Genomic DNA, 22,243 nt, shown 5'->3' with positions numbered 1-22,243 from the left:
TCTGATGCTTTGTCTAGGCAATTTGCTGTTGATTAAAAGTAATCAAAAAGGGGGATTGTGAGGGTAATTGATATTTGATGTTTGCTTATTTTTAACCTTTCACCATGTATGACCTTTAATGCAATACGCAATGTACTGGTGTTGTGTAACACAACGTGCTACGGTAGGGAGCAGAGGTTATTTTGTGTGTTTTCTGCAGCTGTTGTTGATTAAAATCTATGAAATTCTGCAGAATGGACGTTTTTCTTCTTGGGTAAATAAAAGCCATTTAGTAACATTAAGATTTATTTTAGAAGTTCTGGCCACTCAAAATGTGGTAAATCAAGATGGGAGTACTTCAGTATTCGTGAAAACAGCCATGAAGTTCACATATTTTATCACCGTCGCTATTGCAAAAACACACATACCCACACTAACACACATATCCACACTAACACACATACCCAAACTAACAAACATATCCAAACTAAACCAAAAAATCAGTGTCCAAGGGAACGAAGGCCAGCCAGGAGGACTGTCAGAACCGCCGGTCTGCATGGGCTAGCAGTTAGCTTAGCCCGCCCCGCTTCCACGTCCTGTCAGACCACCTTCAGTGTTTACTCCTAGGGCACAGCTCCAAGCAGGGACCGTGGTCCCTGGGCCCACTGGGAATAAGTACACCAAGCCCTCCCAGCCGATCCAGCGCCAGCTCTCCCAGCCCGACACCCTCGACACACCTCCCCGCACTCCTCACGATGACATCAAAACCATCACAGTCAACGCCAGGTGAGACCACCGGTCTGCATGGGCTAGCAGTTAGCTTAGCCCGCCCCGCTTCCACGTCCTGTCAGACTGCCCTATGTGTTACCTCCTCGGGCACAGGTCCGGGCAAGGCCGGATGCAGCAGACCAAGCTCTCCCAGCCGATCCAGCGCCAGCTCTCCCAGCCCGACACCCTCGACACACCTCCCCGCACTCCTCACGATGACATCAAAACCACCACAGTCAACACCAGGTGAGACCACTGTCAGACCGCCCTCGGTCTGCATGGGCTAGCAGTTAGCTTAGCCCGCCCCGCTTCCGCGTCCTGTCAGACTGCCCTATGTGTTACCTCCTCGGGCACAGGTCCGGGCAAGGCCGGATGCAGCAGACCAAGCTCTCCCAGCCGATCCAGCGCCAGCTCTCCCAGCCATCAAACGAAGACAAAACTTAGACGCAGACGTGGACAAAGACACTGCATGGACGGTACTGGACTAAGCACATCAACATCAAACAATGTTTTAGGTGTTTCTACTGTCTTCTGACGTTGTTCTGAATGTATTGCGCGGTACAAGGGGCAGACGGTAAAGTTCCCTGCAGCTGAACCTGAGCAGCCGGCCTCGTTCCACTAGAGGCCAGTGAATTGTGTTACAGCTTCTGCAACGTAGGAAAGGGTGAACAACACGTCAAAAAGACAAACAGAAATCAACCTTCAGCACATCACGGGGCAAACGGACCCATGCTTAAGAGAACAAGTTGCAACGTTAAAGAAACCAGGTCAGTTTCCTGTTGTGAAGTAGCCTCCTGGCTGTGTGGAGGAGCACCAGCTCGGTAGAACAACACAGCATGGAGCAGGATGGACCAGCTGTCTGGGATGAATGACGTGTATATTTGGATGAGGACCTTCACAGCCCTGCCTATTGGCCTTAGACATTCATCAAACTAATTTACATGCAACCCTTTTTAGGAACCCACCTGAATTTCGCCCTCACTGCGACTACACTCAGACTACACGTGGAGGTGGAGATGTGGGGAGCAACGGTACGGGGCAGATTACAGGAACAAGCCCAGAACATCTTCTGCTTTTAGCTACGTATGGATGCATATTTCTGCTCCTCAACCCTTAAAATATCTCTGCATTCCACGTCCTTGGGATAGTAAGACCGCTGAGGGAAATTCAAGACTTAAATTTATAATTCACCACAAGAACGTTCAAACATTATAAATATCTTGTCTACTGAGGGACAAGAGTCGAGTCTTTATTTGTCTTACAGCGTCACACTGAACACACACACACACACACACACACACACGCCCATGCAGAGTGGTGGCTGCAGAACTTTTCCCATCCTGCTTTGCTTCCTCCAGCAGCAGTGTGCAGCGTTCCCTCGGCCCCGGGGACCAGTTCTACATGGACCACCATGTCGTGGTCAGGGACAGGTCAGGAAAGTGTTATAGGGTTATAGAGTTCAAGGGTTATAGGGTTAAAGGGTTTTAGGGTTAAAGGGTTATAGAGTTCAAGGGTTATAGGGTTGTAGAGTTCAAGGGTTATAGGGTTATATGGTTCAAGGGTTATATGGTTATAGAGTTCAAGGGTTATAGGGTTATAGGGTTAAAGGGTTACAGGGTTAAAGGGTGTTAGGGTTAAAGGGTTATAGGGTTATAGAGTTCAAGGGTTATAGGGTTACGGGAAAGGACATCTCTCCTCGGTTTAGCTCCAGCCATGTTTGACAGAAGTAAGATTTTGAATGGGAGCAGCTCAACAGTATGTTTTATTGTGCAGCACCACTGTAGGACAAGATGGCGGACCTCTCTATCAATAGTACTGATTGGCTTAATAACAATAGTTGTGACCTCATTATCCCTGCCCCCTCCTTTGCCCAACTAGTCTCTCTTTGCAGACACAGCCTATTTTCTCTGCTTGTGTGTTCAGTTCTAATACACTGCTTGGGAACAACATGTCCTGACAGGACGCTGAAGCAGGGCAGGCTAAGCTAACCGCTAGCCCACGCGGACCGGCAGTTCCGATAACACCGAGGGCGGTCTGGCGGAGGCCTCACCTGGCGTTGACTGTGGTGTTTTTGGTGTCGTCGTGTGGAGTGCGGGGAGGTGTTCGGGGGTGTCTGGCCGGGACAGCTGACGGATCGGCTGGGAGAGCTTGGTCTGCTGAGTCCGGTGGGCCCAAGAACCACGGCCATGCCTGGAGCCGTGCCCGTGGAGGAAACACCAAGGGTGGTCTGGCAGGATGCGGAAGCAGGGCAGGCTAAGCTAATGCTAGCCCAGGCAGTTCTGACAGTCATCCTGGCTGGCGTTCGTTCCCTTGTATAGTGATGTTTTTGTGTGTGTGTAGTTTGGATATATGTGTTAGCTTAGATATGTGTTATTTAGGAAATGTTCTCAGAACCAGAATCCTTAAATCATCCCTGTGGGGAAATCGGGTTCTTGAAGTCCTTGTGGTTTTTGGATAGCTATGTGTTTTTGTCTTTGTGTTGCAGTGCTGTGGGCTGGGGGGAAGCGATAGTTCATTTCATTTCACGTACGGAAATACATGAAACGAAACGACAAATCAAGTGTTCCTGACTCCTGATCCCTGACTCCCACCGCCTCTGAAGGATTTCCCTCTCTCGCTCCCTCTCACTCTGCAGTCTGGGAGGGTATCAAAGCGCGGTTGCTGGCATGTCTTCAAGAACAACAAATACACTGAGAACCTTTCAAGAGCTACGTTGTGAAACAAGACCTCGTGATACGGGACCCGGAGAACCTGACATGCGGTCTACCACGCTGAGGGGATTCAAGGTGAGGTGGGTGTCATCACGTTTATACTTCATTTATCACTTTTTTCTTTCATTTCAGAAATCTCTGTTCGTTTGGGGTTTTTTTTTTAAGTATGGCTTTCTCTTATTTGACTCCTCACCAGTCGTGTTTAGTCACTTTCCGTTGTGTTTTCCCTCCCTCCCCGTCTGCTGGGCTAGCTTCTGCTGCACATGCTGCCTGAAGGCCACATCGCTGGGATCCACAAGCCATCGTGGCACAGCTTTGAGCCGTACATAACTGGTCTGTAGGATGACTTACAATATCAGTTCACTGGCATACAGATACTTAAGAGAAGTGACAAAATGAAAAAAGGATCATAACAAAGCTTCAAGTAAATTCATGTTTAACGTAAATATAATTTATAGAAGTTGGAATCTGGTAAGTGCGGTGGCGACAGACATGGGCGCAAGTCCACGAATACATGGGACGGCATCCAGCGCTTCACCTGTGCCCCCGACCAAAGGGTTAGTGGTTGTGTCAGGAAGGGCATCCCACGTAACATTTTGCCAAATTAATTTGCGGATTCTCAAGACCATACCGGATCGGTCAAGGCCCGGGTTAACAACGGCTGCCATTGGTGCTGTGCCCTCACAGGACACCGGTGGAAACTATCAAACCCACCGTGGCAACCCCTGGGAACAGGGAACAAACCAGAAGAAGAAGAAGAAGAACAAGAAGAAGAGGAGGAGGAGGAGGAGGAGGAAGAGGAAGACTCTGGTGGGTCCAAGAGACAATAGCAGCCGATGGGGGTGAATTCTGACACTCTTGACCCACAGAGAACCAGTTTTGCCTTGTTGTCATAACACTTTAGGGTGAGGGATCGGTGACTCTTTGTTAGGAGGTCACTGCGGCAGTGTTCCCGCCCGCATGGGGGAGTGGCAGGAAGTGTACACAAGAACCTGCACTCCCAGTGTTTGTGCAGTCATCAGGTGGTGGATTTAACTTTAAACCGGAGCGTTGCACCGTAACACCCACTGGAATCTGTTTGTCTACCGTGGTTATTATGAATCATAGAGCCAACAGAGGAGACCCCAGTGTTTGCTGAACGGGAGTTTGCACAAACTGCTCTCCTCCTCCTCCTCCACATGCTTCACCTCCCTCCTCCCTCTGTCAGGGGAGTCTGTGCTGCACTGTAAAAGATGCAGGCTGCCTAGTGGAGAGGGACTTTGTTCCTTCCTGCTGTTAAAGGCTGCAGGGATTCAGGGTGGCTGTTGGCAGAAATCTGTCAGTATATCCAACACGGTCACCTGGGCCTTGGGAGGGACGTAGTCCCAGAAGCCTTACGGCGTGAACCCAGAGCCTTAACATGAGAACGAACCTCATGGATCAGAAACCCGAGGCCCCGCCTCACACCCGTACGCTAATCCCCATTGTTGCGCCTTAACAATGTGCACAAAGCATTTCTACTTGCTCTGCTCCACTTCCCGATCCCGGAGGAAGCCGGAGGGCAGGCTTTCTGAGTTCCCAGCTCTCCGCACGCTGTCTGTCTCCGCTCATTACTTCGTCACGTCAACTCTCATTTCTTCAAATAAGGGAATGACCCTGCAAGCCCCTCGCGTCCGATTGGCTGCAGCCAGGTCTCACCCAAAAGCAGAGGAGGGGCCTGGCACTCGCCCAGCCAGAAGTCCTCAGCACTTCAGCTGCATCTGTGTGTGTGTGTGTGTGTGTGTGTGTTTGGCGCTGTAAAGTAGCATGACCTGTACTACAGTACACAATCCCGTGGCTCGCCGCTGAAGAGCATCAGGTCCACACAGAGACGCTCCAAGATGAGCTGAAAGGCTGAATAATGTGACATATCTTCATGAAGTCAAGCAGAAGCACTTCCGTGGGCTGGATGGAGGGGGGGGGGGCGTCACTCCTGCTTAACTCTCAACGGGAACGGCCGATGCACAGCAACTCATGGACTACCTGCGAAGTTAAGGTAAGTGTTTTTTCCCCCCCGTTAAGACTGACTAACAACAAGAATGCCGGGTCAGCCCGGTAACAAACTTACTCATGGTCGGTCAAAGCCCGGCTATTTAAGCCCTTATGAAATACACAAGTGGGTTCTGCTATGGTGCCGCTGCATGGAGGGGCAGATAAGATCTGCACCGGCACTTCCCTCATGGAAACAGGCGGAGGAGCAGAACCACAACACGGGAATGGCCTCCCTCACTGGAGGACAACCAGGCGTCCGGCGGCAGAGGGACGAAGCCCTCGCCCTGGCACCTCGCGTAGCGCTCCGCTCAAAAGCCTTCGAGGTTTTAAGGCGACATGTAAGAATTTAGAGGAGTAAATAAGGGCCTCTGGCGGGGGGGGGGGAGAAGAAGACATGGGAAGGTGGTGCTGGGTCTTTAACCTCACGTTGCCACGACTCAGCAAACAATGAACACTTGTATATTCATAAGCTGTGCCTCTGAGGAGATTGTGATGGTTACACAAATACTGTTACTTCCACACACACACACACACACACACACGGTTGTACAAACAAGAGAGAATTCACATGCCAAATCTGTAATCTTTTTTGGTGTATGACCCCCCCCCACACACACACAATAGACTTGGTTCTCCACCATAAGAGTCTTTCCCTTTTTAAATCCATCTGGTACATAATAAGACTGCGGCTCTCCGTTTTAAAGCAGACAAACACTCCTTCCGCCGTTGTGCGTATGAGGATGTAAAAAGTGGAAGTACGATGATGATTTAGTAACATTCCAGGCTCAGAAGCTGGAGTGCAGGACCGCTACAAATAAATGAGTGTCAGTGACATCCAAGCCCTTGCCAAACGATTTAACATAATGATGGTTAAGTCTAGCGGCCCGGTGGCACAGTATTTAGCACGGTGGCCTCACAGCAAAGAGGTCCTGGGTTGGAGCCCCGGGGTAGTCCAACCTTGGGGGTCGTCCTTCGTGTGTGGAGTTTTTGTGGAGAGGTCCTGTTTCATCCCACAGTAAAAAGACGTGTAGGTCAGATGAATTGGCTGTGCTAAATTGTCCCCAGGTGTGTATGTGTGTGTGTCTCTCGGCCCTGTGATGGCCTGGCGGCCTGTCCAGGGTGTCTCCCCGCCTGCTGCCCAGTGACTGCTGGGATAGGCTGCAGCATCCCAGCAGCTCTGAGAGCAGGATAAGCGATTCAGATAATGGCTGGATGGATGATTAAGCCCATCACCACCAGGTACATGTCTCTGTATTTCACAGGATACTGGAGTTTTAAATCTAGTTTCCGGCGTGGCATTCCCGCGCTATATTCCCACGCTGGCACACCAGAGGTGATGCGTTTTACGTCTACCAGCAATGATTATGCTTTGCCAAATCTGAACTTCTGGCGGGGTCGGGCAAGGTAGCCCCCACTCCAGCCGTTTTCAGGCTTAGCTGAAGAAATATATTTGATTTTCACACCTGATAACAGACATTAGCTTAATACCTAACCATAAACAGTAGTGCAATGTTGCATGGAATCGGAAAATACGAGAGCGATTTCTGATTCACTTTTGGATGAAGAAACCTTTGACTGTCTCTCTCAAACTAGCTAGCTAGCTAGCTAACGTGGTGATCAGCAACTTCGTGTGCCTGCAATGGAGAAACCAACAATGTCTGAAAAAAGGAAGAAGAGACAAGGGGAAAGGATAAAACAAACAAGGCAGAAAATAATCTCTTCGTCAAGGACATGTCTGTTGGTCCTGAGATGGAAATAACCACTGCATATATGCACTTTTAATATATATATATATATATATATAAATCCCGCCCAGATAGCAGACACATTTGAGCCTAATCTGGTATCTGGTACTCTTTTGGTACTTACGACTCAGTTACGGCACTGGCAACTGTTGTGTGGGCCAGACATGGCCCAAATGTCATAAACCGGGCTTTACTTGGATTACAGCAAGTGTTGTGTGGGCCAGCCATGGCCCAAATGTAATGATCCGGGCGTGACTTGGGATACAGCACATACTATGTGGGCCAGATGTGGCCCAAATGTGGCCCAAGTGTGGCTGAGTTGAGGCAGCCACACTCACCCTGAGTCAACGCCGTCATTCAAGGCCAAATGTGGGCTGTAAAATAACTGCAGATGTGGCCCATATTTGGACCAAAGATTCTTTGCTATATGGGCGATTCTGACTCCATGCCCAGTTCTCCTGCTCCAAAGACAGGAAAATCTGAGGCAACACTTGCTAAAATGCAAGACAATACTGTGAGGCTGCTAGTGGAAGAAAATAAACGAGATGGCGGATGGGTTGGAAAGAAGGCAGATGATCTGGACAAGTTGATCAAACAAAATAAAGAAAGTATCAATTCCTTGACAGAAAAGTCAGAATTTCTCTTCAGAGAGATCCAAGATATGAGAGCAGATGTTACAACAGTGGAGACGGTAACCACAGACCACGAGAAAAGAGTCCCTGAGCTTGAAGACAAGGTGAAGCGGCTGAGCGCTACAAAAGAAGATGGAACCCAAAGACGGAGCCAAAGAAATAATTGATGGTAAAGAGCGGTACTAAAGATGACAGCATGGCAAAGTGATCTAATGGAGTTGAACATTGCATACCAAGCCAACACTTATTAATACAGGTAGTCCCGGGTTACGAACGAATCCAATTTTTTTGAGTCTGTTCTTATGACGAATTTGTATGTAAGTCGGAACCGTTACCTAAAGGTCACATCTAGCGTCAATTAGTCAAATGGTTGTCTTGGTATAGAGTATATATTTCACCTAAAACATCATAAATATAATAATGCGGTGATAATAATAAATCTAACTACAGTACAGTATAATCGAGAGAGAGAATGTGTGTATAGGTATAAAAAACATCAATTAGTCAAATGTTTGTCATATATTGTAGTGTTCACCGCTGTTTAAAAAAAACAATTCAAAACTTACCACTGAGCGTTGCTTAAACCCTTTAAACCCCACTCACAGGTCGTCGCTCTCTCCAAAGACCCCACCCACTAACCCTTGACCCGGCAACAGTGTACACCCCCCCGGAACAGCAACCCCCCCCCCGTGAACCTAAACATGCGACAATATTTTACCTAAAACATCATAAACATAATAATGCAGTAATACCTAATAATACATGTAACCAACAGTACAGTACTTATGTAACCGGTTATTTTCTTGCCCGGTGCGGGATTCGATACCGCGGTGTACGGCACCACAAGGCGACATCACTAACCGCTCGGCTAAAGTGTCAGACCCGTTAGCTAGGGGCTAACGTGTCTTATTAGTAGTTTACATTTATAATTGAGAGATAGAATGTGTGTCTTGGTATAAAAACATTAAAGGAACAGTGTCTTTATGCGAGCTCAATGATCCAGGCAAGAAATCAGCGTACAACGTCGTATCCAGATGAACTGATTCAGCTTGCTGTGATTAAAGAAACACTTCTGATATTTCAAACTCCCCCCTGCCCCTCCCCCTGCCCCTGCCCCTGCCCCCGCCCCCCCAGCGGCTCGCCACCGGCGGAGGCCGGCCGTGTGACGCCGGAAACGAGAGCCCGCTCGGGGCCCGCCTCCCCGCCCTCTGAACGCTGTATGTTTTCCACTTCCGGTTCAGACGTGATCGCTGCCCCGTTCTGCGACGCATCCCCATCACGTGCCTCAGATTTACACGTTGAAGCCGTGACTACCAGGGTAAACACAACGCACCCGGCAGCGTTGACGCGACCCGGCTCAAAATGGCGACGGCCGCGCGGTGTTTTGAGCGTGGTGCAAAGCGGCCCATCCGGAGGGTTTACGGAGGCCGGTTCGTAAGTGGGTCTGGGAACTACCTGTAGTTTCAGTACGGTCAGGTATTAGTCTGGCTACTTTTCATTTTGTTGATGGGGTTGACAGTCTTTTGTTTGCTCTTTTTGCTGATGCGAGTAAGACGCCGGCTTTATCAGTATTGTAGCGAATTCGGGGGACAACGCAACCACAGGAACTGCCGCGGCCGGGAAGCGAACCCGTACCGCCCGCACCGCAGGAGACGTCGCTAACCGCTAGACTAAAGGGTCCGACCCGCGAGCCAGCGGCCAGCGTGTCTACTTATCCATGCACGTTACAGTATGTTCATTAATGTTAGGGGTACGTGATGTGAAACGCAGTGTAAATGTGAAGAGGGGACCTGTGAGGGGAGAACAGCCATCACTGAACCCCCCCCATCCCCCCCGGGGGGGGGGGCGACACCTAAGACCTAAGAGTACATTCATCGCCATTTTACAATGCTGTGATTACAACTATCCCCCCAAACCTCTCTGAACAGTACACATGGCCATTGTAACTCTAATTAATGGTCACGACAATTGGCATATGAAACCAATAGTTGTTTGTTTGGTTTTTGTTTTGTTTTTTTGTCGTTAAACCACTGTATTGTTTGTAAGGGCAGCAGTCAGTTGTAATTGATGAGATATCCCCCAAACCTTCAGAAAGTCCAGGCTTTTTGGTGTGATTAGCGGGCTAAATTTCTTGCTTACTTCCGGTAATGAAACATCACAATTTGTACTTGCTCATTTAACATGTTGTAGCGAATTCGGGGGGCGGGGGGGGCAGTCTGGGAGACCGTCGCCACAGCCGGGATGCGAACCCGTGTCTCCCACTCCGCAAGCGACAACCTTAAGTCGATTTTAGTCGACTGGTTAACGTTGTCGTCTGTGGAGCGGGAGATATGGGTTCGCGTCCCGGCTGTGGCGACGGTCTCCCGGACTGTCCCCCGAATTCGCTACATTGGTGTCAGAAGTGGGATGGTGAGACCGTGAGGTCATCGGAAGCGCGTGCGCCCAGAGGTGTGAGGGAGCTGATATGCTGAAGCGCGGGGTAGTGTAACGTGCATGGATAAGTAGACACGTTGGTCCTTGGCTAACGGGTCTGACCCTTTAGTCGCGTGGTCAGCGATGTCTCTCGCGGTGCGAGCGATACGGGTTCGCGTCCCGGCAGTTCCTGTGGTTGCCCCTCGTATTCGCTACAATGTCTAACAATAACAACTCTATCCAATTTGCCAAAGATTTTGACATTCTAAGGGTCTGATCATATCAGCAGCGGCGGTTCTAGCTTGTATGGCACCCTGGGCAACCCCCAGCACCCCCCCACCGCCGCTTATAAAGTTGTATCTGTACCCCCCCCCCCGCAAAAAAAAGAACCCTTCTGTACTAACTGTAATTTTATATAAATATATAAATATAATACTCATACATTTAAAAAAGAAGTAACAAAGACAAATAAACTCAAACTGTAGTAAACACAAATAAGAAAATCGAATTATTACACTATTACCCTATTGCTAACAAAAAAGCAAACAAAAGGGCATGTTGGTCTGCTTACCAACACGGGGATCGGCGGTTCGAATCCCTGTGTTACCTCTGACTTGATCGGGCGTCCCTACAGACACAACTGACCGTGTCTGCGGGTGGGAAGCCGGATATGGTTATGTGTACTGGTCGCTGCACTACCATGTCTGGTCAGTCGAGGCGCCTGTTCGGGGGGGTTGGGGGACTGGAGGGAATAGCGTGATCCTCCCACGCGCTACGTCCCCCTGGCGAAACTCCTCACTGTCAGGTGAAAAGAAGCGGCTGACGACTCCACATGTATTGGAGGAGACATGTGGTAGTCTGCAGCCCCCCCCCCCCCCCCGGATTGCAGAGGTGGTGGAGCAGCGACCGGGACGACTCGGAAGAGTGGGGTAATTGGCCGGATACAATTGGGAGCAAAAGGGGGAGAGTAAAAAAACAAATCGCAAAAATCCCATATCAAACACATTAAAACACCTGTAAAGAGGAGAATCTGATTGTTACACTATTGCACCTCTGACCAGAAACAAAACACACAAACTAAATTACACAACTGCCATCTTTAGGTGCAGCATGACTCAGGAGGTAGAGCGTGTCATGTAGTAATCGGAAGGTTGTTGGTTCGATCCCCCCCTCCAGAGAGTCTGGCGGAGTGTCCTTGAGCAAGACACTGAACCCCTAACTGGGGCGCCTAGCATGGCAGCCTCCGCCATCAATGTGTGTGAATGGGTGAATTTGGGGTGAAGCGCTTTGAGTGGTTGGTAGAAAAGCGCTACTTAAATGCATTTACCATTTATTCCCCATCTAATCCCTGACCTTTCTTGCCTTCCTTGATACAAAGGCATCAATTACATCATCATAAGAAATCTGCTCAGGAATTTCATGGTTAATACTGTAGCGAATTCGGGGGGCAACCACAGGAACTGCCGCAGCCGGGACGCGAACCCGTACCTCCGGCACCGCGGGAGACATCGCTGACCGCTCCTTTAGTCGACGGGTTAACGTTGTCGCTTGCCGTGCGGAAGCCCCAGGTTCGCGTCCTGACTGTGGCGACGAGAATCTCGAAGGGAGGGGGCAATGTAACGATCACGGATGAATAGGCTCGGTAGCCCTTGGCTAACGAGTCCGACCCTTTAGTCGACTGGTTAACGTTGTCGGTTGCGGAGTGGGAGATACGGGTTTGCGTCCCGGCTGTGGCGGTTCTCGGACTGCCCCCCCCCGAATTCGCTACATTGGTGTCAGAAGTGGGATAGGCGCGAGCACGCTTTCCCGAAGGAGGGGGGGTTGTGTAACGTGCATGGATAAGTAGACATGTTAGCTAACGGGTCGGACCCTTTAGTCGAGCGGTTAGCGATGTCTCCCGCGGTGCGGGAGATACGGGTTCGCGTCCCGGCTGCGGCAGTTCCTGTGGTTGCCCCTTGAATTCGCTGCAATACTGATGACAGCAAGGCGTTCCTGTGGCACGGTGGACCTCAGGTAGGATTAGATGAGTTTCAACTTTGAAAAGCTCCCCTCTGCCTCAGCTACGCTCACTGGGAGAGTAATGGTGCGTTCACGCCAAACGCGAAGCGAGTTTTTGCATCGCTTTACGCGCGCCAGTTTGATCGCGGGATCATTTGTTTTGATTCGCGTTGCTCGCGCGAGTTTGGTCGCAGGGTCGAGCATGCGAATTCTCTTCCGGAAATGAGGAGAGGAGATTGGGATTCTCATGAGATTCTCATGAGATTCTCCTGACGTCAGGATCTCAACGCCCGATAGGCTCTCGCGACACAGCGTCACGCGAATTCCTCGCTCAAGCTGAATATTTTCAACGCACGCGAATACGCGAATGAGCGTCGCCTGGCGCGGATACAAGCGAATATATATTTGAGAGCTGCCTTTTGTATATAAATATCAGCAGCTCAAGCGAGGTCACGGTCACGAACAGGACCAGCACATGCGCTTCTGCTGCTGTAGGCAAAATGTGCCATACACATAATGTAAATAGTCTAATCCAGTGTCGGTGTGCTCAAGGTGTCATGACACAATTTTGTGGCTCTATATGCAAATAACTCACCAAACAGGTCTACATAATAACCCCAATAACCTGGTTCCACATTCGTTACAGCAGAGTCACGACAGCGCCCAGGGGTGGATGTAGTCATTTTGGGGCCTAAGGCAAACGTAGGCATGGTGTCCTCCACATCCTTTGTTCTCCCCCTTTTTTCAATCCTTATTTGTCTAAGAGAAACTTACTTCATCTCTTCACCAGTCTTCTCACAGCAATGATGTCCAGACGTCTGGAATTGCATCTGTTTATATATATATATATATATATATATATATATATATATATATATATATATATATATATATATATATATATATATATAGTAACGTGCATGGATAAGTAGACATGTTGGTCCTTGAATAACGGGTTGGACCCTCTAGTCGACTGGTTAACGTTGTATGATAGGATCCTACCTTATTGTCCATTCACATGGAAGATCTGTCATTAGTTGTGTATATTTACCTTGAGTTTCCAGCAGGTTCTCCTCCTGGCTTCATGCTTGATGGAGAGAACAGCAAGTGCACACAGCCTGTCCTGTGACATAGTTGACCTGAATCTCCTCACTGGAGCTGCTTGCAGCTGCAAAAAATTGGAGGAGTTGTATATGGTCTTCTGTTTTCTCTCTGATGTTACTAAAGTGAGAATATAGCACACAAGACAATATGAGGACAATCATGGAGACTCAAAAATAGTAAGCATAATATACTGTTAAAACGTATACCTTTTCGCTTTGTCTTTGTCCTTCTCTTCTTCTCTCTTGAATGTATTTTTTATATACGACATTGGTTGGGGTTGTCTGTCTTTCTCCCCCTCTTCAACTCAGCGTTAGTGGCCGGGGAACATGTGAAGGGGATCTTGGGGGGTTGCTGTGTTGTGTCTAGAGTAATCAGAGCAGTGATGGGTCTCTTTCACGGAGTCTCAGAAGTTGTGGTATGTCATATGCCATGAGGCTATATTGTGTATGGCGGGAAGGCACCGTTTAGATGGCCGTACTAAAATTTGACCTTGCGAACCTTGACCTCAGAAATCTCGCAATCGCTAATTCAGTATCCAGTGACTTCCTGGCTTCACGCTCGATGGCGAGAACAGCAAGTGCACACAGCCTGTCATGTGACATAGTTGACCGGAGTTACGTTTTAATGAGTTTCAGTGATGAGAACCTTCTCTTACCTGAAGCTACTGCCACACAGAGATAGATGTCTTTATGGTCGTTTCTCCCCTTCCCCGGCTGCTCTGTCGGTGGGGACATTGTCATCAGGACACTGTACCCCCGAGCTGTCAACGTCTCCACCGACACAGGAAGGGGAGAATCCCCACATTAAACAGGCCCTGGTTAAGTGTGGTTATCCTAACTGGGCGTTTGTCAAAGCCAGGAAGACGCCCAGACAGTGCATCAGCCAATCGAAGAGAGGAGAAGGACAACAGCTGCCTAAGCATAAACCAGTGGTGACTCCGTATGTGGCGGGAGTGTCGGAACAGTTGAGACGTGTATTTTCCAAACACCCACGTCTCAGTTGCTTTCAAACCCCAAAACACACTGCACCAGAAGTTGGTCCACCCCAAGGATCGAGTGGTCCAGCCCAAGGTTTGAGTCCCCAGGCACAAACAGAACAATATAGTGTACTCTGTTAAGTGCCGAGAGGAGTGCCGTGACTTGTACATCTGGGAAACCAAACAGACGCTGGCCAAGAGGATGACACAACATAGGAGAGCTAACACACCAGGCCAGGACTCCACAGTCTGCACCATCTACAGACCAGGGACCACTCTTTCACCCTATCAAGGACGTGCACATCCTTGATAGGGAGGAACGCTGGTTTGAACGGGGAGTCAAAGAGGTCACCTTTGTGAAGAGGGGACGACCATCCCTGAACCGGGGGGAGGGGGGGGGACTAAGAGTGCATCTGTCACCATCTTACAATTCGGTGATTCCAAACATTCCCAATCCTCTGTGAATAGTACGCTTGGCCGTTATAACTCTAGTTTTTTTTTTTTTTAGTTAATGGTCAAGGTAATTTGCATATGAAACCGATCGTTGTTTTGGGTCGTTATGCCACTGTATTGTTCGTAAGGGTGGGATACCTGCAGTCAGCTGTCACTGAAGAGGTCGCTGAGCGGTGAAACCTTTCCCTCAATAGCAACTCACAGTGCGTGTGGCCTAGTGAGTCTGCAGCTACTGCCGCTGGCTACTGCCGCTGGCTACTCCGTGCTTTGCTCGTGAATAGTCGGCCCTCCTTTCCCCACTCTGGCCCCTTGCCTAGTTTGCCTATATGGACGCGCCGGCAGTGGTCCCGAAGCCGATCGCGCAAATGTCACTATTCTGATTGTTTCCTGTGCGGGCACCTCATGCCGCTCCCGGCAAGATGCCGCCCTGGCGGCGGCCCATGCCGCCCAGACCTTAATCCACTACTGCAGGGGTGTCAAACTCCAGGCCTCGAGGGCCGCAGTGCCTGCAGGTATTTGTTGCAACCATGCACTACACCACCTGATTAAACTAGCTCCTTTCCCTCCTTCATCCGGGAGGTGAGCTAATTAGTTAAATCAGGTGGTGTAGTGCATGGTTGCAACAGATACCTGCAGACACTGTGGCCCTCGAGGCCTGGGGTTTGACACGACTGCATGTCAGACACGTTTTGACATGGGGCGTGCCGTACGGCGGTTCACTTACAAGCGTCCTGGGCCTCGCCATGTTGGACGCCTTTAAGTAGAGAGAGGCGTTTGCCGTCAGCAGAGTCACAGAGTCACCTGTCAGTTTCTTGCGTGCCAACATTAGTGATACGGGAATTAGCTACACAAATCCACCCATCCGACTTACCCTTACCTCTTATTATGGTTAATCAGCGTGGTATCGTTTTTTGTCATAGTGCCGCTACAGTTCGGGAGCTTAGATCGAACTCTAATGAATGGAGTACTCTGTACCAGAGCCACGATGACGAAGGACCCACAAAAGCAGACTGACACAGGTAGTAAAAGTCCCAACAACGTTTAATCGGGCGAAAAGGTCGGTGCACGGGATTCAGTCAGATCAGGCAGAGGTATCAAAACCGGCAGGCAAAACACAGAGTCACACAAAAATAAATAAATAAAAAAACAAAACCAGACCGAAATGTATAAGAAAAAAAAACTCTTGTAATTTATAAATGTGCAGTTGCCGTGTCTTGATTAGGCCTACCCAACGACCTACCAGTCAGCTTGAGGAACCTCCCTGTGAGCACCAAACTGCCAAGTCAAGTTTCAACAGCTTATGTCAACTGCGGGTCTGTGACGTGACGTGAGCCGTGTTTTCCTTCTGAATCTGGCGAAGTGACAGTGAAACGAGTTCATCAGCATTCGGCAGTTGCTGAATGTAAGCCATTACACTGGTCAACACAGTTTTTCTTGCATGGGGGTTTTTCAACGGGTTCTAGCTAACGTTTGGGTGCTGAATCCAAATCTGGCGTTAGCTTTTGCCTACCACATCAGGTTTTTGAGCTATGAAAAATCACTATTTTTGAGAAAACAGCGATTTTACACTCGAAGTTAAAAAAAACACTGCTGCGTTAGAAGATCGATAGATGCAAAAATGATTACAATGAATAAATCAACACTTAGCCTAGCATGAAATTACGTAGGAAACGAATAGGGGTCATTTTTATCCCCACCAAGATTGCCGGACTAGATGGTCAACTTTTGTAAAAATCCTGAATAAGGAGCGTACAGGTAGCACGAAAACTTGACGTGATAGAGCAAATCTGAGCTCAGATTTGGATTCAGCAGCCCAGAATTAGCCGAAAACAGTTTCCAAAGTCCATGCAAGAAAAAAACAAACTATTTTTGTAGACCAGCGTTATCTAACGGAAACGATTACATTTAAAACCGGGCCTGTGCATGCCTGTGTTTGTCAACAAGGCCGGTTGGCCACGTGTTGCAGTTGTTCAGACATGACAGGATATCGCTGGCCTGGCTGAGGGAAACACACAACTCCTCTAACACACACAACTCCTCTAACACACACAAGTTCTCTTGGGAAAACGGGCCAAAGCCAGTTCGACTAATGACGCGAAGAAAGCTTTCTGCCCATTTGTCGTTGCCGTTTTCATGCGGCTAAAAATACAAGTTGGGTGTTTGGAGAATCAGCAGAGTGCAGACGTGTCATAAGTTGTGCCCACAGTCCGTACACAGGAAATATTATCACGTAAATAAACATTGAACATGCTTTTATTCGACCTGGATTTGCCAGACTACACAATCAAGTAAACCTACGTTTCCCTGTGCTTGCAGGACACCAGCAGTGGAGAGGACAGGGGGCTTTCATTAATGCCTGAGTCCCAAGGATCACCACCCAAGGACCTGCACTGAGAGCCGCTTCCCCGGGGGGTTAGTTCTGCTCACAGCCCGTTATTAAAAACCCATTTCCCGAGGAGTGAGCCTTGCCGAGAGGCCGTATCAGCGAGGTTGTGTCCTGAGAAGTGCCCTTTCCCCCGTAACTGTGCGTTTACACCCGGTGACCCGACATGAAGGACCGACTGGGGGAGTTGCAGCAGAAGGCTCAGGAGTGCAGCGAGCCGGCGAGCGAGGTCGACAACACCGGCCCTTTCCCAGGGGAGGCTGACCCCCATGATGCCGTCGGGGTTGGGGTTATCGTACAGCAGGCGGTGGTGTTCGAGGAGGAGCCGGTTATCCAGACCTTCTTATCGGAGGCAAAAAACATCCGCGATGACATCACGGAGCTGGAGACTGTGGTAAATGGGGCTGTGTTTAAATTACTCTCCCGAGAAGGCAGCAAGGGGGCCAACTTGTAAGGAGAAAAAAAAGAGAAAGGAACAAGAACAGTTGGATTGAGTCAAATAGCACAATTTTGTGGTCGTGTAGTCGTCAAACCGAGTAAAACGCAGTCAGTGTCTCCCATTTGTGGTTGAAAGGGCTGCTGAGGGGGAACAAGTTTCTGTTGTCTTCTTCCTTCAGGTGACCAAATTCAGCCAGCAGCAGAAGACCCTGGTGGCAGCCATGCGCCGTTTTAGCGTGATGAAGAAGGAAAGCAGCATAACCCGGGACATTAAGATCCGGGCCGAGAGCCTGCACAGGCGCCTAGATGCACTTTCTAAACAGGCTCAGAGGAGCGAGGAGCAGCAGGGCCCCGCGGCGGTGGCCTCCAGAATCCAGCGCTCGCAACTCGCAGCTCTGCAGAGACGCTTCAGGCAGGTAAGGAGCTGCGGTAACCCCGCCACCAGGCCTCTGGAAACCTGCATGAGCAGACTCAACCGGCTGTGGGGGTTAATGTAGATGCTGTATTGGTTTTTCTGTGTAAAGTGAAAATCCCACAACGCTACTTAGATCCCCTTCATGCAGCTCTCCCAGCTACCAGAAGACAAAAGCGCAGAATTGACCTCCATTTAAGCTACAATCTATAGCTCTTAATTCTTTTAGGGAGGTTTCCTCCTCCCCCTCCTCCCCTCTGTCCTGCACTGCCTCTTACCTTTCCTCCCTCTGCCTCCCTAATCCTGTCATGATGTTTAGGTGATGCGGCAGTATAATGAAGCGCTGCTGACAAAGCAGGAGAGCTGTAAGCACTTCATTATCCGCCAGCTGGAGGTATCGGGACGGGAGGTGACGGAGGAGGAGGTGAACGAGATGGTTGCCACGGGAAAATGGGACGTGTTCAATGAAAACCTGCTTAACGATTCCAGGATTACACGGTCACAGCTGTCGGAGATCGAGATGCGACATAAGGCAAGAGGGGCTTACTCTATAAAAACACCTCATTGTTAACGGTTTGATGAATCAGCTGGAGGTTTCTGAGGAAGCCAGCACACCGCTTACTGAGTCAGGACTCACACAACCATACTGACGTGTTTCCAGTCCTAAAGTTGGCTAATAGGTCCGCTCCCTCATGGCTCTCCAATAAAACGGCTGCCCTTTTTTCTCCCGCTACACCCGTCTTCTGAACTGGTGTCCTTCTCTACCCTAACATCCCATCTACTTTTCCATCTTCTGTCTGCACCAACAGGAGCTGCTGAACCTCGAGAGTAACATGAAGGAGCTGCGGGATCTCTTCCTGGACATTTTCATGCTGGTGGAGGAACAAGGTGCCCACATCAACCACATCCAAACCAACGTAGAGCGAACTCAAGACTACGTGGTCGCCACCAACGAGAAGTTCAAGCTGGCCGCCAGGTACAAGAAGAAGAACCCGCTCAGGCAGCTGTGTTGCTGCTGCTGCCCCCCGTGGAGATGCTGCTTATAGAAGGGGGGGGTTATCAGAAACTGTTGGCATTTTTTTTTTATGTACAGTATTTTGTTGGTTTTGTGTCAGGTTGCATTTTTTATAATTAGCCTCGTATCAGATTCATACAAGTAGATTAGACGTCTCCAGTGGAGACTCTACGTGGAATTTATTACAACTTTAGTCATAAACCTTTTCAGGAAACCTCTGAAATCAATCTTGTAATATTTTCTCGTGGTATTTATTTGTGCAATGGTGTTGTGGGCTTGGGCTTCTCAGTTGCCTTTGGTGCCCTGGCTATTTGCCTTTGGTGCCCTGGCTATTTGCCTTTGGTGCCCTGGCTATTTGCCTTTGGTGCCCTGGCTATTTGCCTTTGGTGCCCTGGCTATTTGCCTTTGGCCCCTGGCTATTTGCCTTTGGTGCCCTGGCTATTTGCCTTTGGTGCCCTGGCTATTTGCCTTTGGTGCCCTGGCTATTTGCCTAGGTGCCCTGGCTATTTGCCTTTGGTGCCCTGGCTATTTGCCTTTGGTGCCCTGGCTATTTGCCTAGGTGCCCTGGCTATTTGCCTTTGGTGCCCTGGCTATTTGCCTTTGGTGCCCTGGCTATTTGCCTTTGGTGCCCTGGCTATTTGCCTTTGGTGCCCTGGCTATTTGCCTAGGTGCCCTGGCTATTTGCCTTTGGTGCCCTGGCTATTTGCCTTTGGTGCCCTGGCTATTTGCCTAGGTGCCCTGGCTATTTGCCTTTGGTGCCCTGGCTATTTGCCTTTGGTGCCCTGGCTATTTGCCTTTGGTGCCCTGGCTATTTGCCTTTGGTGCCCTGGCTATTTGCCTAGGTGCCCTGGCTATTTGCCTTTGGTGCCCTGGCTATTTGCCTTTGGTGCCCTGGCTATTTGCCTAGGTGCCCTGGCTATTTGCCTTTGGTGCCCTGGCTATTTGCCTTTGGTGCCCTGGCTATTTGCCTTTGGTGCCCTGGCTATTTGCCTTTGGTGCCCTGGCTATTTGCCTTGGTGCCCTGGTAAAATCAGGCATCATCCAAGGCAAAGTTGCCTTGCCCTAAAAACAACAAATTTCGAGCCCTGGTCTCCGCCACGGCCCATTTCAAGCAACACTACAGAGGTCACATGCCCTCTGAAAAAGTGAGAAATAATAGAAGATGTAAATATAAAAAATATAGAAAAATGGCTATTCACAGTCAGCAGTCAACGAGACACAATATTTTAAAACGGAAGTTATGTTGAATTTAGGAGAGATCAGTTCAGCCGATAGTTAAAACTGTGGGCGAGCAATATTAAACGACCTAGCTCCAAACACGCACGTGTGCGGCCCGTTTGGACAAGTGCTCTTTACACAACACTGAACATAAGGGTGTGTACAAAATGACCAGTTACACAACACTGCAACATTCACAATGCTGTTTCTGTGTACTGTAGCTACACTATAGGCCGCTTAACCCATACAGCTGAAGGGAGACTGGCTGGTCTTCCTGGTTAAATATAAATAAATATAATTAATGAAATTAAGTCCGTTTTATTTGTATAGCTCAATATCACAAATTACAAATTTGCCTCAAGGGGCTTTCCAGCAACACAACATCCTGTCCTTAGACCCTCGCATTGGATAAGGAACAACTCAAATGTAATAGTTTCTTATATGTTATTATTATATCTTATATCATCTTATATGCTATATGTTATATTTTATTTTATGTATAATTTATTCTTATGTTTAATTCTTATAATAATAATAATAATAATAATAATAATATATTTCTTAAATTATGCATCACATATCTTTGAGGGAGGTAGTCGAGGCAGAACATGTTGTGGTGAGATGTGCTGCAGGTTGGGGGGGGGTATTTCACACATTGGAATAATCAACCTATATTTAGCCCTGTAAAATTATATAAAATGATGTAAAATTGAAAAACCTGTATGTGGCCCTGTGATGGCCTGGCGGGCTGCCCAGGGTGTCTCCCCGCCTGGCTCCAGCATCCCCGCCACCCTGAGAGCAGGATAAGCGGTTTGGATAATGGGTGGATGGATGGGTGGATGGATGAATAATGAACAATACACGAGTGAAAACAGGCAACCACAAGAGACCTGAAACAGGGCTGAATAGGGTTTAAGTGTGTTCTTCCACCTTGTGTGAAATAATTAGGACTGAGAAAGGAAGAAAAAGGTGAAGGTGAAAATGTTGCTTACTCCATGCTTGACTTCCTTATCTTGGTCAGGTTTTCTTTCAGAAGCTGTCAGTTTACCAGTTGGGGTGATTCGGGCAGGCTATGTACAGGTCGTCATAGACCTGCTGAGTTCAGCTGCGGACTGGAACAGCATTGTTGATGCTGCCATGCATTCAGACCCATACACATCTAAGGCACACAGATGTACACCAACATATAGTACATATACATATACTTAATACACATACATATACATATACTTAATACACATACATATACATATACTTAATACACATACATATACATATACTTAATACACATACATATACTTAATGCATATACATATACATATACTTAATACACATGCATATATTTAATGCATATACATATACTTAATACACATACATATACTTAATGCATATACATATACATATACTTAATGCGTATATATATACACACACAGAGACCCAAGGGCAATCACATGAATTTATTTTTGAAAACCTCTTTTCTTTAAAAAAAAATGCAAAGAAAACAATGTAAGTGCTGTTGGAAGAGAGGGTTTAGAGGGTTTGGGGATGCTGCTTGCCGACAGTGTTACTTATTGTTGAGTTTTGGTGCCATTTTAAAGGACTCATAATAAAGATCTTTGCCAAGGACTATGAAATTAGCACGACTGAGACTGAAACTCCGCACCAGTTTCCAAGAAACAGCTGTATTTTCTGAACAGATACGCAGTGAGCACTCACTGTTGTAAAGCTGTGAAGCCACGCGAGGTCTGTGCAATGTAGTCACTTATATCTGGTCACCAAAACTTTATCTTCTGCTGCATGTCCAGCCATTTCATTTCAAGTAGTGTACATACGGTATCTCTGTAAAAAGACCTTCATGTATGATGCATTTCAAAATAAAGCCTCATGTACATTGCAAGTGATGCACATATGGCGTCCCAACTCTCAGCGAGACAACGCAGTGATATTTACCTTCAAATTCCCAGCACGTTTCCAAACCACAAAAACTGA

The 22,243-nt window shown here is 48.4% G+C and overlaps 1 protein-coding gene across 4 annotated transcripts; it reads left to right on the top strand.

Annotated features, from left to right (window-relative positions):
- Window positions 1-2,694: 2,694 nt before the first annotated feature.
- On the top strand, window positions 2,695-21,594 carry stx19 (syntaxin 19). Of its 4 annotated transcripts, none has more exons than XM_056289613.1 (6): window positions 2,695-3,533; window positions 17,105-17,565; window positions 17,789-18,025; window positions 18,341-18,553; window positions 18,831-18,997; window positions 21,276-21,594. In XM_056289613.1, exons 2-6 carry the CDS (start codon window positions 17,338-17,340, stop codon window positions 21,382-21,384), a joined length of 954 nt encoding a protein of 317 aa, XP_056145588.1. In that variant the 5' UTR covers window positions 2,695-3,533; window positions 17,105-17,337; the 3' UTR covers window positions 21,385-21,594. The 4 variants fall into 4 exon arrangements, with proteins under 4 accessions (XP_056145588.1, XP_056145586.1, XP_056145590.1 ...); XM_056289611.1 differs by having other exon boundaries at window positions 2,695-3,538; XM_056289612.1 differs by lacking the exon at window positions 2,695-3,533 and adding an exon at window positions 5,220-5,472.
- The last annotated feature ends 649 nt before the right edge of the window (window positions 21,595-22,243 follow it).

The sequence above is a fragment of the Lampris incognitus genome, chromosome 11, assembly GCF_029633865.1.
Source record: "Lampris incognitus isolate fLamInc1 chromosome 11, fLamInc1.hap2, whole genome shotgun sequence".
Taxonomy (NCBI): Eukaryota; Metazoa; Chordata; class Actinopteri; order Lampriformes; family Lampridae; genus Lampris; species Lampris incognitus.
This window is presented reverse-complemented; position numbering and strand designations above follow the sequence as displayed.

Coding starts and splice junctions, on each gene's coding strand:
- stx19 (XM_056289613.1), top strand. CDS start 17,338: ATGAAGGACCGACTGGGGGAGTTGCAGCAGAAGGCTCAGGAGTGCAGC. Junction 18,026..18,340: donor TGCAGAGACGCTTCAGGCAG/GTAAGGAGCTGC, acceptor CATGATGTTTAG/GTGATGCGGCAGTATAATGA. Junction 18,554..18,830: donor AGATCGAGATGCGACATAAG/GCAAGAGGGGCT, acceptor CTGCACCAACAG/GAGCTGCTGAACCTCGAGAG.